Consider the following 17,756-nt stretch of genomic DNA (forward strand, 5'->3'; position numbering starts at 1 on the left):
ATTCCAGCCTCTTGTATACCCCTTATGGCACCGTACGCACCTTATGCCAAAGCAGATCCTCCCGCTACTCCTTGAAACCCTGTGAAGCTTAAGCACGTTGACATCACGTCGGAATGTCACGTGGCATTGCGTTGCATGCCTCCATGCACCTCCAGGTCCTCCACTGTCCAGCTGCGGCCATCGCAACACTGACCAACACACACTCACTGACAGACACACAGACACAATGCGACAACACACACACACACTCATTCACAGACATACACACACACTTACTCACAGACATACACACACACACACACACACACACTCACTTCTTGCACACACTCACAAATCATTTTAGTTATTGCTCCCTACCTTTAAGAACAGCTGTGGGGCCTTTCCCTGGGGTCCAGTGGGGATCTTCTCTCTGGAGATCTCCCTTCCTGCTCCTCACTGCTACTTAATGCGCGCAGTTTAGTGATGCCTGGCCGGAATTACGTCAAATTACGGCACCCGGCATCACTACAGAAGGCGCGCGTGAGGGAGCAGGAAGAAAAGACTGAGCTCCCTCGCTGCCCCCTGTGTCCTCTCCCCCCGGCCGGGTAAATTTTAGCAGAGTAGGCAACTGCAATGTGGGGATTGCTGGTTCCTACTCTGCCTTAACAGTATGCATGTCAAAGTCGTGGCTGGCTGGGATGCAAAGATATTCATTGTGGGCCACATGTGGCTCGTGAACCGCGAGTTTGACATGCTTGCTCTAGAGGACTGCTGGAACCATTTAGACTCCAAAATTTAGCACTAGCTTGTGAAATCAATGCCAGAAATACACTGATCAGCCACAACATTAAAATCACCTGTCTGGGGGCGGGGCCTGACCGCCGACGGGATCAGACGCTTTGTGATCCAAAAATCGGAGCAAATTGGAGGATGCCGCGACTGGCAAACCCCACCAACGTCCACACAGACCCCCAGTTACTGGGGAGAGCAGGGATACCGCACGGGAACCAGTCCGGCACTGACAGTAACCCGGCTGGGCTTGGAGCTCGCTCGGGCTTGAGCCGGGAGGGACGCCCGCTCTCCCGGGTCTCCTGGCCGGCGGCTCGCGCCCACCCCCACCCAGACCGGGGGGTCATCCCGGTCCGCGTAGGCACTAACCAGGGCACCAACCTGGGCCAATCAACCGCCCTGGCGGGGAACATCACCCTGTCGCCAGTCCACAAGATGGCCGCCGCCATGTGCGCGGCCCGCCAGAGAGAACGAGCTGACGCCTGCTTGAAAATGAGGAATCCAACGCAGCTAATGAGAAGAGCACCCACTATTAGCCCAGCAGCACATTACAAGGCAGTAAAAAGTGTATGGACACTGCAGATGGGAGCATCTAATGTACCTGAATATTGTCACGCTGCCCCCCGACCAATGAGAACACTGAAAAGACGCTGCAGAGACTCCCACCGGAGCAACCGGTGGAACATGAACATGACTGCAACCTTGAATACCAGCGGCAAGCATAAAACACTGTCTAAATATAAAAGACTGACAACATATAGGGGGTGCTTAGTAACTCAGTCATTGTTACCAGCTACCAGTCAGGAATATGGGGATCTGCACTTAACAAGCTAATACTGTTGTGTCTTTATCTCGGGAGGGGGGAGGCATAGCTAGTTAATCTGGGTCCAGGGAAGCACTTGAAACTAACTGCTTAACTACTGAAGCACCACATATGGCAAGGCGCAATGTTGATGTATAGGCTGCATCTCATATTAATCGAGTTACCTGCTAAACCTAGCCTGATGCAATTAACGTTGACAGAACCCTATTACTTCGCCTCTGTTCAGTTTTTCTATGCCATAGCCTGGTCCTAGCCTGTATTTAAATAATAAGCAACTGAATAGTCGTTTTATCCTAGCCTGCAATAACAACCAGTACAGGGTATCTATGCCAATCACACTGTCATTGACACTTCCTCAGCACTGCTCTGCTAATCCTGTTATATCGCTATTTCACTCTATTCTACTGTACTCTATGTTACTTTACTTGTCCTTTAAAAACAAAAATATGGCAGTCTTTCTTAGGAGTCTATTACATACCATCTTGTAATCATCAACTTGTGTTACCCCAAAATGCCTCCTCTTTCTATTCTGTACCCCATAACGCATATACCATAATAAAAGAAAGAATAAAAAAAATTGAAAAATAAAACCACCTGTCTAATATTTTGTAGGTCACCGTTATGCTGCCAGAACAGCTCTGACGCATCAAAGCAAGCACGGACGCTGCAAGATCTCAGAATGTGTCCTGTGGTATCTGACATCAAGTCATTAGCAGCAGATCCTTAGAGTCCTGCAAGTTGCGAGGTTGGGCCTCAAGGAATTGAATTTGTTGTTCCAGCACATTTCACAGATGCTCAGTCTGATTAAGATCTTGGGAATTTGGAGGCTAAGGCAAGACCTTGAACTCTTTGTCATGTTCCTCAAACCATTACTGGACAATTTTTACAATGTGGTATGCTGCATTATGCTACCAAAACAGCTCACTGCCATCAGGGAACACCATGGCCATGAAGGGTTGTATGTGGTCTGCAAAAATCTCTAGGTAAGTGGTACATGTCAATGTAATATCCACATGAAGGCCAAGACCCAAGGCTTCCCTGCAGAACATTGCCCAGAGCATAACACTGCCTCCGCCGGCCTGCCTTCTTCCCATAGTGCATCCTGCTGCCATCTTTTCCCGGCCATGCACCTGATCTAAAAAAAAAGTGATTTGTCATACCAGGCATCTTCCAATGCTCCATGGTCTAGTTTCATTGCTCCATGATCCAGTTTTGACGCTCATGTCCCCACTGAAGGTGCTTTTGTGGATGGACAGGGGTCATCATCGGCACTCTGACTAGTCAGCAGTTACACAGACCCATATGCAGCAAACTGCTATGCACTGAGTTTTCTGATACCTTTCTATAATGACCTGCATTGAGTTTTTCAGCGATTTGAGCTACATTTGCTCTTTTGTGTGATTGGACCAGATGGACTTGCCTTCGCTCCCCACATGGATCACTGAGCCTTGGGCACCCATGAACCTTATGCTGGTTAACAGTTTGTCTTTCCTTTCATCACTTTTGGTAGGTACTAACCAACATCCCACTTGAGACTTGCCATTTTGGAGCTGCTCTGACCCAGTCATCTAGCCATCACTATATAGCCCTTGTCAAAGTCACTCATATCTTTTCGCTTGCCCACATTTCTTGCTTCCAGCACATGAAATTCAAGAACCGATTGTTCACTTGTTGCCTTATATATTGCTGACAGGTGCCATTGTAACTCTTTTATCAAAGTTATTCAATTTGCCTTTATCTTCTAGATAGATTGATAGATAGATAGATAGATCATTTTAAATGATTATCCAAAAATATCAAATCACTTGAAAAGCTTATCCAACAATTTTAAATTAAGGCCTATATACTTTGAAAACAATTTATGACATGTATGAGTGCATTAAATGTGAATGAAGAACGTCATTATTGCACAAACACATTGCAAATTTGCCTAGATTATTAAGTGCCAAACATGCAAATGTAGACTATGTCGCTAAGGAGTTAAGTTTCCTCTAGTTAAATGGTCACTTCCATTTGTCTGTTCACTGAACCAAATTTTATTCACAAAATTAAATCTCAACAGATTTGCTATAAATTATGGGTGCAGTGGTCGACTGCAATAACAGTGCATATTGTGATAATTTAAAGATATTCATGTATCTTCAAGTTAGGCATGATTTTTTTTTTACAGTTCCTTTTACTACACAAGCTGCATAAAATATCATTTTATTCTATATTGCGTTTATGCTTGAATTTCTAACACTTACCTAATAAAACCAATATTTAAAGTCATGTTAATTCTAGACAATACTTAATCACTAATATGGGTTATATTACTTTAAGCACCACTGGTGCCTAGTACATATTTTAACACCTTAACTAAAATCATTTAACATTGGTAACATGCTGTTAATGTCTCCTGGCCTTAAATGAACCTATATAACTGGCACTAAAACTAAGCATTCCTGCCATAATTTCTCAAAAGCAAGGGAAACTTCTGACTATATCGTCTGAGGGATTAATGAGTTGGCTCTGAACAAGGTCTTGTGAAAAAGATTCCTGCTGACCTTCGCTTGTGGAAATATTCAAATCATACTTATGGTCAGAAGTTTATAGCATAATAAACTACTGTGAGATTTATTTATTTTGTATTCAGAAATGTATTTCAGAAGAAGCATTTCAAAATGAAATACAGTAAATAAACCCATTACCTAAGAGAAAGAAGCATTATAGAACATAAACTAGAAGCACTAAATGGTGCTGTGATTCACATAGAACAGGCGTGCATTTTTCCAAAATAAACACAAGAAGAATAATTACTGTAATAACATTAGTAAAGCAAAGCATTTGTCCAATTCAAAGAATAACACAAACATTCTCAATTTTGTTTGCTTTATTTCATTTTTTCCTAAATGTGCGTTAAATGAGAAACTGCCAAGCACTCTAAGCATACTGTGTTATATAGTGTTTAAAAGAGCTCAGGTCTGTTAATTTATGATATTTAATCTGTACATGGCAACCGCGAATCTCCGAAAAAATAAATGTACCGATATCTCAAGCGTGCATACATTACACTACGGTGAAATTAAAATACACACGTGTTCACCAATTGCTGAGTATGACACCCCATAATACCTTTGTACAGTCCCAGAACTCAGAAATACCACTATTACATTGAATAATAGCTTTTAGTCCAATTTTGACTGTATTACAAATATCACACAAAAGATAAGTACTGTATTTATCGGCGTATAACATGTACCGGCGTATAACACGCACCTCATTTTAAGAAGGAAATTCCAGGAAATTTCCCCCCCTTCCATAGTATTCTTCCCCCCCCCTCATTCCATAGTGTTCCCCCCCCCTTTCCATAGTATTCTCCCCCCCCTCCCATAGTACTCTCCACCCCCTCCCATAGTGTTCCCCCCTAATCCCATAGTGTTCCCCCCTCATCCCATAGTGTCCCCCCCTTCCATAGTATTCTCCACCCCCTCCCATAGTGTTCCCCCCCCTCATCCCATAGTGTTCCCCCCCTCATCCCATAGTGTTACCCCCCTCATCCCATAGTGTTACCCCCCTCATCCCATAGTGTTACCCCCCTTTCCATAGTATTCTCCCCGCCTCCCATAGTATTCTCCCCCCCATAGTATTCTCCACCCCCTCCCATAGTGTCCCCCCATCCCATAGTGCCCCCCCTCATCCCATAGTGTCCCCCTCCCTTTCCATAGTATTCTTCCCCCCTCCCATTGTATTCTCCACCCCCTCCCATAGTGTTGTCGCCCCCTCATCCCATAGTGTTCTCCACCCCCTCCCATAGTGTCCCCCCCCTCATCCCATAGTGTTCTCCCCCCTCCCCTTCTCCCATAGTGCACTTTCCCTTGTCCCATAATTACTTACCTGTCTTGAAGCGTGGGCTGGCTTCAAAGCGCGCACCGCGGTACAGGAACTTCAATTTCAGGTTCCGGTTTCCGGCGGGACTGAAAGGAAGTGTGCACGCTGAACACCGGCCCACGCTTCAAGACAGGTAAGTAAATATGGGATATCGGCGTATAACACGCACCCATCATTTTCCCCCTATTTTCAGATAAATACGGTATGTGTTGGGCTTTGAAAAAAACAGTATTTAAGTTACATTGACTCCACTGCCCAATTACAAAATAAATTAAAATCACTCTTTAGCAAATATATATTCCTAATGAAAACATGCATGCATTTTATCATTGGGGTTATATCTAAAGACAACATGCATTTCTCTTGTCTGCTGCCTTTAGAAACCTTCCCCTTCTAACCACGCCCAGACTTTCTGTGGCTGTCCAATCACAGACTTCCCAATGTAACTCAATTAGAAGTCTCTGCAAGGTAGGTATTCTGGGCAATGGCTGCCTCTTGAGTTTAGCTCCACTAAGCTAACCAAACCAGGAAGTAACATGACCCATTGTCTGCTCGAAAGTCAGGGGGTGTAGCCAGGTAAATTCATAAAAGTGTCAAAGTCTATTGAAATCTGCACTCTTTGTAAAGTGAAAAAAGTGGACACACTCTTCACATACAAAGCCTTTAAGCAAGATTTAGGGGTGTGGAGTGTCCCTTTAAGTTGATGTTGTTTTGCTTTTTTGTGCTGTGCGATGTTTTTAAAATATAGTACATGTGATTGCTTCCTAACACTTTCCACATATATGCAGAAAAGCAGAAATGCACTCCTTGGACTTTTTTCACCACCAAAAAGCAAGAAATAGTGTAACTCCAAGAAGCAATATCCTACAACTCAGAGCTGTACTAAAACCTGAGGAATGTGACTTAGCTATCATAACAGCCAGTCCAAGTTCAAGTTTATTCACACTGCTTTTACAGATTACACTTTGCAGCTTTGTTTTCTAACATCTTAGTTTGTGAGATACTCTAGTTTGTATACCATTGTGACTACTGACATATGATCAATGGAAAACATGTTGATACCATTATTGTTTGTTGTAATCCAATTCTTAAGCCATTACTCCTAGTGTGCTATGTATTACGAGTAATAGCTAAACGTGTTCTTTTTTTCTGGTGTTACAAATTACACCGTAATTGTGGGAGAACTGCATGTCCTTGGCGAGCAAACAAATCACGAATAAACCTCTACATGAAAGTCTTGGAGTAAAAAGGGGGGGCACTGTAAGGAAAATAAACATATACAGCATGTACTATACTTGAGTAAATTTCCACCAAGCTAGACTTCATGTAAAGTATGGGCTACATTGACAAAAACACGCAGTGTGCTTCTCTGTGCACAGGGCCGGCACGGGCTCTTGTGACAAGCAGGAGAAGAGCACACAGCTTCCTGTAGCATGGCCAATTGGACCGTGCCGCAGTAGAGGACCTATATCCGTCTAGCCATCACTATTCAGCCTTTGTCAAAGTCACTCAGATATTTTTGCTTGCCCATTTTCCTGCTTTCAACATATGAAATGTATGAACTAATGGTTGCTGCCAAATATATTGCACCCCTTGACAAGTGCCATTTTAACTGTATAATCAATGATATTCACTTCACCTGTCAGTGGTTTTAATGTTATGGCTGATCAGTGTATAAATGTCACTGTTGCTGATATACCCAAAAATGTTTTGCTGTATTACCATATAATATAACTGTAAACAGTTTTAATGGGCATGAAAACTACTGGAATATATTTGCAGTTTAAAGAGTTAAAGTTGGGCTGCATTTCCTAAATATTAGTTAGGCTCTCAGATTTAGTTATCTGGCTGTTATCATTTTGAATTTGGCGACAGATCTGAGGTTAGTAAACACATAGCAAGTATCAGAGCTCAGAACTCTAAATGCACTTACATGGTGATAATTTCATGATTGATTTCCAACATATGTCACCTTAGATATCCTTCTCATGTCTTAACTGACATTAGAACCCAAAAGTATTTCTAGGAATAGAGCACCTGTCATGATTAATCTAAACCATACTAAACCATAATACGTCCAAAACGTTTTATAAAACAGTTTCCACTTTGCAAAGTTATCCATTTTAGTTTGTCCCTCAAAGCTGTACCACTGTGCTGGGCCAACGCTTCACCCCCTCCGACGGCCCACGACAAGCGGATGCTAATTTGCATGCGTGGCAAATGCCACGCGCGCATTAGACCTCCCCTTAGTAAAGCATTGAATCAATGCTTTTGTATGGGGAAAACTTTGACTATGGATATCCTCTTGCAGAGCGTGAGGACGTCCAGCGTCAGATACCGGACCAAAGGTTCGATTCAGGAAGCCCTCTAGTTGCTGTCTGGTAGACAGCCACTAGAGGAAGACTTACAGCTGTAAAGTAAACATTGCAGTTTCTCTGAACATTGCAGCACTTAGAGCAAAAGGGACACTGCACCCAGACCACTTCAATTAGCTAAAGTGGTCTGAGTGCCTACAGTGTCCCTTTAAATACTAGATTTTATTAGTAATTCATGTCAGTTATTTTTTAATATTTAAAAGATTCATTTAGCAAGGTGTTAAAAAAAAATACTAATCTGAATAACACTTTTAGAACTAAAATTAGTTTTCTGAGCAAACAGAACAGGTGTGGTTTCAAGCAGTTTTCATTGTAAAATGTTCATCTAGGGAAGGGAAACCTTTAAAACATAAGTATTGGACTAAATTGGCTAGTTGGCGAAAAAAATTGGTTCTTCCAAAGCACTTTTGGGAAAGCAGATTTTAGTTTATGTAGGAGTTCAGCTCAGGCAAATTTCGATATCAAAATTTGGGAAGGCAGTTTTGGCCAAACAAACAGGAAAAATTGTGACTATAACTGTGCTGGCACAAAAAAATGCTACAATATTGCATGGCATATTGGCTACAGAATAACAGGCATATGCAAATTGTGAATTGCCAAAATTAGATTATATCTGAATTTAAAAAAATAGTGAGAATGGACAAACTCTCAGCTGTAATTCATGACACCTACAAGCACTTTTACAAAATCTGGAAACCATGGCTCCTTGATAATTTGACTCCCACATAAGCTCTTTACCACAACAGAGGCAGGGTTGGATCCAAACATCGCTCCCCCCCTTTTTTTCCTCTTCCCCTTTCACTCTCTCTCTCCTTTCCCCACTACTATTACTTTTACCCCTCATTGTACTCCATCTGCTTTCTCTTCATAACTTCTCAGAATGACAACCATCGCACTTCATTATTCCCCCCCCCCTTTCAGCCAAAAACTACAGATGCAGTGCCTCTCTGTCTCTACACGTCATCTCAAACAAGAAACGTCCACCTAATGAGATGTTCTGGAGGTGGACCCAGAATGGTTTTTACTAAATATGTAATTTGGAAACATGGTTGAGTATGTTTTTTTTTTTTCTTTTTTTTCTCTCCATTTCTTGTTTCATTGTATTATTTGCTTTATCAGCACTGAAGGTACATACGATCTCATCATGCAACTATGGAATATAGACTTCCATTATTTTACAGTGCTCTAGCGTATTGTTATCACACTCTGTGCCAATTATAATGAATGATCTTTTGTTATTCCTATTGTATTGTGATTAGACTTGTCATTTTGTAATTTCTCTTCTGTGACTCTTACTGTTTGATTTAATTGAAAAACTATAGATTAAGAGGTAAAAAAAAATAATGAGAAAAGTTTTATAAAGATTGTTTGAAATGTTTTTCCTTTTACTATCGTGTATTACTGAAAATGGGAAGCAGGAGTCATTTCAAGTTCAAAATTAGGGATTTATCCCCCCCCCCCCCAAAAAAAAGCTAGCAGACAACTGACTCCCCACTCACCCCTTCCACCCTAAATATAATAAATCCAGTCTGTAGCATCAGTGCCCTATCAGCTTTTCCCAACTGCATCTGCAGAGGTAGCAGGCACTGCAAGACCATGGGCTGCCACCAGAGTGCCGTCAAACAAAGAAAAGTATGTTGACAAATTTCTGGGCCATCAGATGGATGATTTTATTTTTGACAGGGCCTTGGAATAAAATCCAATAAAAAGTGGGCAGGTGGACGCTTCTTTGGAATGATGAGGAGGTCAACTGTCCCTATCCAATCTGCCATTGTCAACTACTGACACTATCCTCGACATCCCATCTGCTCTCCCTAATGGTGGTAGAAGTGGAGGAGGTGCTGTTGCTCTCCCTTTTTTTTAAATGCCTTATGTTTGTGTTGAAAAATGGGTTGCTACATGTTGTATTTACTAGTACTGTAAAGTTATTGTGTTTGACTACACTGTGCACAGCAAATAGTACACAGCACACAGTTAAAGAAAAAAAAGACTGCAAATGGATTCTTCATCTTTAACAATAATGTATCTTGCCAGCAACACTACTACTGCCACACTGTAGTGTAGGCAGGGTTCATTAGTACAGTAAACTGCAGCCACACACTGTGCATATTGTTGAGGATAAGACCTACAAACAATGCCACATAGCCTCAATCAAAAATCTGTCTATGATTAAAAAAAAAATAGAAAAAATCACACTTTGTCAAAAACACTTCCCTAGCTGCTATTACCAACAGCATCTGTGGAAGTAGTAGTAGTAGGTGTAGCCAAGCAGGGCAAAACCACTATATTCATCATCATCACCATCAACACCAACACCAGATATTGAGAACACTAATTGGTACTCTGCTGAATGATAATTACCACAAAGTAGACCCTTATGTGCTCCTCTTGATTTAACTATCTGTGGTAGAAGGAGCTGCAGTGCTTTTGGAAACAGCAGTACAAGTAGTTGAAGCATGAGAAGGATGGGAAAAACAGTTTGGCCACTTCACCACTGGGGTTTGGAGGGGACTACTTGCCAGCCTTTTACCCTGTGACTATGGCCCCTGTGATAAAACTTAGTTTAAATCACTGTTCGTGCCTTTTTGGATTTTTATGTCCACAGTTTGAACTTTCGAAGTGACACTTCAAACTCCTGAACAGTCAAAGTGGCCGCAATTCGACTTTCGAACACGTGGTGGTGGCCATCTTGGACCAAAACCACGAATAGACTTCAGTGGGACTTGGTAGTGAATGCCCTGGAACTATTTTTCGGCATGAAAACCTTGTGGTTCCCGGTTGGTCCTCCAGCGGCACTTAGCCGGAACTGTTGTGGTCATGGGACCATGCCTGCTCAAAACTTTCACTGACTTCCATAAAACTTCTGAACCCCTAATCTGATCTGGGTGGTTTTTGGATATGTTGTTCACCCACATCAGGGCTATCGGGGGATGGAACATTTGTGGGGATATGTTGTGTTATGGGGTACTTATTGGACTTTGTAACAATTTGTGTTTTTTCTGCCTGGGGATAATTAAGTTTATGCAATATCTGCCTTAATTATATCACAGGCAGATGGGAGGGATTGTGTAATGTATGTGGGAGTGTCATTCATTGTCACATTGTTTTTATTGGCTTGTACACTTTGTGTCCCTGTGCCCACCTGGGTGTCACCTTTGTTGGGAAGCATAAAAGGCCAGTGTACCTCCATTCAAATTGAGTTCCTGTTTAACCCTCAACACATAGCCTTGTCTCGTGATTGGAGGGGAACTGCTATATTCACACTGGGGATTGCTATACTCCTTATACTCCCCTGGGTTCAAATCACTATCTCTTCTAAAAGCTGTCCCTGCTACACTCTCTGGAATAGGAGAGGTCTTTCCCACACAGTCCTGGATATCAGAGGTTGGTCCAGGGTGGGAGGAAGACGGCGAGATTCCAGCTAAGTCTGCAGTGCTTGTAGTGTCTGGTGCGGTGCTTATGGTCCTCGGCGTCAGCTAGGAAGCATCTGTTGGTGGAAGTAACCAGTTGGGGTGCCAGGTGATCCGACATAATGGACATGCCACTAATCCCACTGTCCTGAAGCTGAATATTACCAATAATGATTGGTGGCTGTAGTGGTGGTGGAGGCAATGGTGGCGGAGGTGTCAGCATTCCATATAACCAAGGTGTTCAAACACCCCAAAAACCATGGCAAACTGCTGATGGTAGAATGGAGAACTGCCAGAAATCTGCACAAACAGAATTCTACCACCATGTCCACTTCTAAAAGCAGAAGTGGTGATGGTGCTTGGATTTACCCTTTAAATAATATAATTTCCACTGTAAATTGTACATAGAATTCCATACTAAGTGTGGATCAAGGAGCTATGGGAGAAAACTGAGCTTGACTTAATAGTTTTGAACTAATTTAACATTAGTGAATATGCTTTATATAATATATAAGATACAATAAAACAGAAATCCTTTAAATAAAATCTACCTTGACAAGAAGTCAGGAAAAGTGAGACGTATAGGGTAGCCATGCCGTATAGTTTTGACCATCTCCAGTACTCCAATATATTGTAGTTGTGCAGACACATAGAAATTATCAAAGGTTTCTGCAAGCTTAGAACTGTTGGGTTTGATGCAATGCATCAGATGTGTAGTACTGTTCTGAATCTTTCCTATAAGTTCTGCGAGAGTTTTCTGTAGTAAGAAAATTTTAAAATATATATTAATAAGAAAGGAAAGCATTGAATATGAATCAAACTGATGGCTATATTTTTTTTAAGAGAATTAAAAACAAAATGAAAACTGCAGACTAAAAGTATATATAACTACTATTGACTATGCAAGTTTATAATGTGCCTGATATGAACAGAACTGGACTACAATTATTAGTTGTATCTTAATAATATCTAACTAATCAACACGATAGCCAGTAAAGTAAACATAGATTGTAAGCTTGTATGGGCAGGGTCCTCATCAACCTATTGCAAAACTTTGTATTTGTCTAATTTATTGTGACATTTCCCCCTTTGTAATATTGTAAAGCACTGTGGCTCTATATAAATAATAAAAATAAAATATTTAAGAATAAATCAAATAAGCAGTAATCATGTTTTAACTTTGGCCAAATTTCATTGCCTGAATTGAATTAAAAAAAAATAATAATAAAAAAAAGAAAAATCACATATTCTTAAAGAAGAAAATGACAAACCCTGAGTTGTACAGTCACAGTGGTTGGGCCGCCTCGTTCTAACTTCTGAAGAAATGAAGATGAACCTTTCTTTTTTAATAACTGTTAAAAAAAAGCAAAAAACAACAAAAAATAATCTCTGCAACCGTTTCCTTTGAGATTTAGCTGGATACAGTTATACATGTTTCTATTTTGTCATACACTATATCTTGTGATCAGTCTAATTTAGGATATTCACAAACAGAACACTTTGGGGACTTTTCTGTTTTATCAAGGATAATATGATAAATAAAGAATACACTTACAGAAATGCAATTAAAAAAAGAGAGATTATTGTAAAATTGCAAAATAGCATCACTAATAAGTAATAAATAATTAAGTAAGTACAGATTTATATGAGAATATGTATAATCTGCATGTCTATCTAAACAGAAAGGATTACTTTATATGTAACAAAACAGATTTATATGACAATTAACTAGATTTTACTATAACTTTCACAGTGTAGTATGACTGTTATGAATAAAGGTAATCTGTTACAATTTGTTTGCACATTCCTATTTGTATAACTTTCAAAATAGCAGCTAGCCAAGATAAATCTTTTTGTTAGTTTGTGTTTCTTTTTTTATTCAGCAGATGGTGAGTTTTCCAATTGTTCAAACTGCAGCTGTTGACTACTGGCACGATTCTCACCATCTAGTCTGCTCTGCCTAAAGCTGGTCTTAGTAATAGTGGAGGAGCTACCACTGGGGGGGGGGGGAGGGGGGGGGAGGGGGAGGAGGGTCAGATTGTGCATCATTCTGGTAGTAGTAGAATGACCCTCCACTCTCCCCCTACTCACTTCATTGCAGCAGATTCTGCACTTTGCAAACTTTGCTTCATTGGTGTAAAGCACCTCTAACCCTTTGCATTACATCTGCTGAAGATTGCAAGTTGATTGCAACACTACTCTGTACACTAGTGGTGGTATAAGAGCTAGTGGTGGTATTGGTGGTAGTGGTGGCAGTCATGATGGGGACATGGCCATGGGAAAGCTACCTATGCCACTGGTAGCAGGTACTTTTAATTGGATCAGGTTATTCCAAAACAAACACAGATGAACTTGGAGGAAATGGAAAAGATGTAGATGGCTAATGAACACAGCTGCCGGATTAAATACTGGGCTGCTGTCTGTCCTTTCCAAACTCTTCATTTCTAATTCCTTTGGTTTATAGTCAAGTAGCTCCTGGATCAGAAGTTAAAGTGCTATGTCTGTAGTGGTGGGTAAACTGCAATATCATCACACGATTTATCATCACCACCAATACCAAGATGAGATGTTGATACTTTGGTACTCTGCTCTACCTCTTTAGAAAGAGGGGGTCTGAAGTCCCTCACAAAGAATACTCTGTGACATTCTCCCTTCATTGTTTCTTGGGAGTCTCCAAGAAGATATATTATTTGAACAAGCTGTGATAAAAGGAGCTGCAGTGGAAGCAAGAGCACACATTATTGCAGCAATAAAAGGTTAAGAAAAAAAAACAATTACCTCCTGGGTGGTGAACTATACTGAGTGGGATCCCACTATCATAGGAGTGAATACTACTAACAGTGGTTGTGATGTCAGTGTCGTTGGAGGAGCTGTTAGCTGTCCTCATGGCTGAGAAAGAGCTGTTCAGACTCTTAGAGGTGGATTGTGGAACACAACCCCTTTCCCAAATCTCCCTCAATTGCTTCTTGGAATTAGGACACAACATTATGGTGGGTTTGTTTTTTTAATTAGGATAAATTTGGATGACGATGCATTTGTAGACTCACATAGCTTTATTCTGCAAAAATAGGTGTTTGTGTGGCAAAATGGGTTGGTGCTTTATGGATTTACCACTACAATGTTATTTTGATTGACTTTAAGAAACACTGCACAGCACACAGTTCACTGCATAGTGTTTTTATACATGCACAAGAAGTACATTACTGAACACTGTAGCGGGACCTGGGAAACCCGGCTGGTTACCTCTGCTAGTAGGGAAGGAAGAGACACATTTTCCCCAGTAACTGGACGGCACACAGTCCCAGGGGTGCATCAATGACTTTATTGGCCACACTTGGCTTTATACTCTCCCCATGCAATGTCCCCTCACAGGGTCCCCCTCCCAGTGGTCGCACAATGGAACCAGAACCCAAGTCTCTTTGTCCCTTATTCCCGCCACTCAGTGTCCCCTCCCCGGGTCCTCCTCCTCTTAGGGGCCTGTGTGTGGGGCAGGAACTCAAGTCACTTTGTCCCCAGTTCCCGCCACACAAATATAGGGTTTCCTACTTCCCATGCCAAGTGGCCTTCTTCCCAGGACCCTCTGCACCTGGGACCCCCAGCACAGGAAAGATTCCCGCCTCCTGGGCTGCCAGGCCCAGAAAGCCGCCAAACTGCCATTGTTCCCAAGAGAGTGTCCCCACCAATCTCAGCAATCCCCCTGAACATTAACTGCCTCCGTTCGTGGGATCCCAGGGTGAAACCACGCTAGGGAAGCATCCTCGTTCGGGACACAAATGCTCCCCCTGGCCGCCATCCATCTATATGAACGACAGCCACCCAGGGAAGCACTCATTAATTACTTCCCTTGCGGTTTCACACTTATGTTGCAAATTTCCAACGTTCTAATTGATTGGTGTAAACATTCCAAGGGGCACTGGAAGGGTCCCTGGATGGCGCAAATGCTCCCCCTGGACGGCGTTCATTTAACGAATGGGCCGGCACCCAGGGTGGGCACACGCTGAGGCTTCCCTTCCGGTTTGTGGTTTTCACACCTCGTTAACGAGGCATGAACATTCTAACAAGGTGTGAACATTCCAAACAAACATTCTAAATGGGGTATCTAGGTGGTCCCCATTCGGGAGGCGGACAAAACTCATTTGTATGGGGTCTCCCAAACGGGGAGCAGGTAAAACATAGTACTACACACAAAATAGGGGAAAATCACAGGGTCTGTCACACAGGAATGATTTAGCAGGTAGTGGTCCCGCCACAAACACACTCATAAAGAAAATAAAAAATAATTTGGGGGTTAGGGGTTGCTGTTGGCAAGATCGGCCCGGCCCCCCTCCTCTCTGCCTCCTTAGTCTCTCCCGCGCGGCTCTCAGGGAGGAAGTTACTCACAGCAGTCACTTCCTCCCATGCTTCCATAAAGCAAGGGGGCCCGGTCATGCTATTAAAGGGCCAAAGCATGACTGGGCCCCTGCTAACAAATGCCAACCAGATGGCCCTTAGTGCATGGGCCACCCGGTGGGCCTCCTTAGTGTGCGAGCCCCAGGCTGCACTGGGGGCGCATGGAAGGGAATAAGTAGTTAAGTACAGCTGCTTTGGGCCCCCCAGGAGTAACAGGGCCTGGGACAGCTGCTCTATTTGACCCGCGTTAAAGACGGCTATGCCCACACTATGCATTTTCAGTCAGAGAGTTCTGATTGATTGGCCTTGCAAGCTATTTCTGTGAGGAGCCCTCCATGAGTTTTTTTATTTTTCACAGTTTTTTTCCTCTGGCCTTTTTTTTTTTTTTTTTAATACTCGCCTTCGTTATTATAGATTTTTGTTGGGTCTTATGCGCACACACATTCTATAATATATAAATTATTATATATCATAAATTTCCCATGTTATTTATTATTTTACATTTTCTGTTTCTTACCTTACTGAGTTCCAAAACTTTTTTGGTATCATCATTCAAAGTGGATGATGTCTTTTTAAAAAGTAAGGCTGTTTTTGGTCCTCTGAGTCCATGTGGAGGGTATGGAGGAATAAGGGATCCTGTCTGAGTCAGTTTAGATTGGAAAATCTGACTGACCACTAAGTTCTCACTTGCTGTAAAGGAAGAATGTTCACTACATTTTATAAATGCATAGTAAGGAAATCATATAAATAAAGCAAACATTTAAATCAGTAATTATTTTACACCATTATAATCATACAATTCTTAATTTCAAACAATACAGTAGTTATGGCTAGTTTACTCACAAACAAATACCCCTCAAAATACATATAATTTTGTCTGACTTTTGTTACAAAAACATTCAGCATTTATTTCAGGAAATATGGTGCACAATTAACAATTTGTGATATATACAGTATGCTCATATACGCATGTGCTATATTCCCTTTATACATAGCGCAAAACTGTGTAAAAATATATTTTTTGAAACCCCTTTAGATTTCACCAAGAGGAGAGTGCCACTCAAACAACTCGGCCCTGGGAGGAACTGACCATAGCAAGCATTGTATACAGTATATTTGGCATTTATTTAGCAATTTATTTTTGCTTCATTGGCAACAGGAAATGCAATGTTTTAGCCTTTGTTCCTTTACCAAACCTTTGGTCAGCTACAGACTGTGGACTTGTTAAAAACCTTGGACAATAAAATAAATATTTAGGTATGGTGTTACAGAACAAATATTAGGACACAAACAAATGACAAACTGGTATTCAAAGTGCTTCCCCAACACTCAAACTATATAATACATGAGAAAAATATACCAGCTCATAACAATGATGAATGGTAATAAAATAAATGTTCTTCTTTCTCTATATTTTTATTTTTAGTTGGAATATATTTTTTATCGGCTATTTGTATGTATTTTGCCTTTTTATAAGATGGACATTATTATTTTGCCCTTACTTGATATGGACATTTCAAAACCAGGATGCTTTGTAGTCATGTGGTCAGACGCCATGTCACGTGGGGGTCCGTGCATGTGTAAGGGTTTATAGACGGCATCTCAACAAGCATCCCTGCATTATGCCACTGGATGCAGTGCCACACGTTCCAGGCATGCATTACACGCCGTTGTGAAGGATGGGATGTCATTGGAAAGAGCTTGAAATGACTACACGGACAGCGATAGGATGCTGGAAATGGTATACACTTGTCATTTGTTGTCCAAATGGACATATAAACTGCACATTGGGAAGAAGATCATTTGCACTGGAAGAAGGCTCCATAGACAAAACACGTTTGCTGCTTCTTGTACATACATTGCTGCTTTTTGATTGCAATTCTTGTCCTGGGTTACTTACTGGTGGTGAATGGAGCCTTTTTATTTTACTTTTAACAATGTTATTCCCACTGCCATCCTATTTACTGCCAAGAGACCTAATACATTTTTTACTGTTTTTATTTGTTTTTACATTAAGTTTGTATTAATAAATACAATATTTCTGGGAAATCATCAGGAGACCTGCATGGCTCTTGGTCATTTGAGTGGAATATTAAACCCATTCCCTTTCTACATGTTTTA

The 17,756-nt window shown here is 41.4% G+C and overlaps 1 protein-coding gene across 1 annotated transcript in view; it reads right to left on the reverse strand.

Moving 5' to 3' along the window:
• The window catches only part of MYO16 (myosin XVI), a 312,032-nt gene that overhangs the window by 50,859 nt on the left and 243,417 nt on the right, over positions 1-17,756 (reverse strand). The window contains exons 25-27 of the mRNA XM_063459903.1: positions 16,153-16,325; positions 12,518-12,598; positions 11,798-12,003 (exon numbers count right to left, since the gene is read on the reverse strand). Coding sequence (XP_063315973.1) covers positions 11,798-12,003; positions 12,518-12,598; positions 16,153-16,325 — 460 coding nt within the window. The remainder of the gene's footprint in view (positions 1-11,797; positions 12,004-12,517; positions 12,599-16,152; positions 16,326-17,756) is intronic.

The sequence above is a fragment of the Pelobates fuscus genome, chromosome 1 (genome assembly GCF_036172605.1).
Source record: "Pelobates fuscus isolate aPelFus1 chromosome 1, aPelFus1.pri, whole genome shotgun sequence".
Classification (NCBI taxonomy): Eukaryota; Metazoa; Chordata; class Amphibia; order Anura; family Pelobatidae; genus Pelobates; species Pelobates fuscus.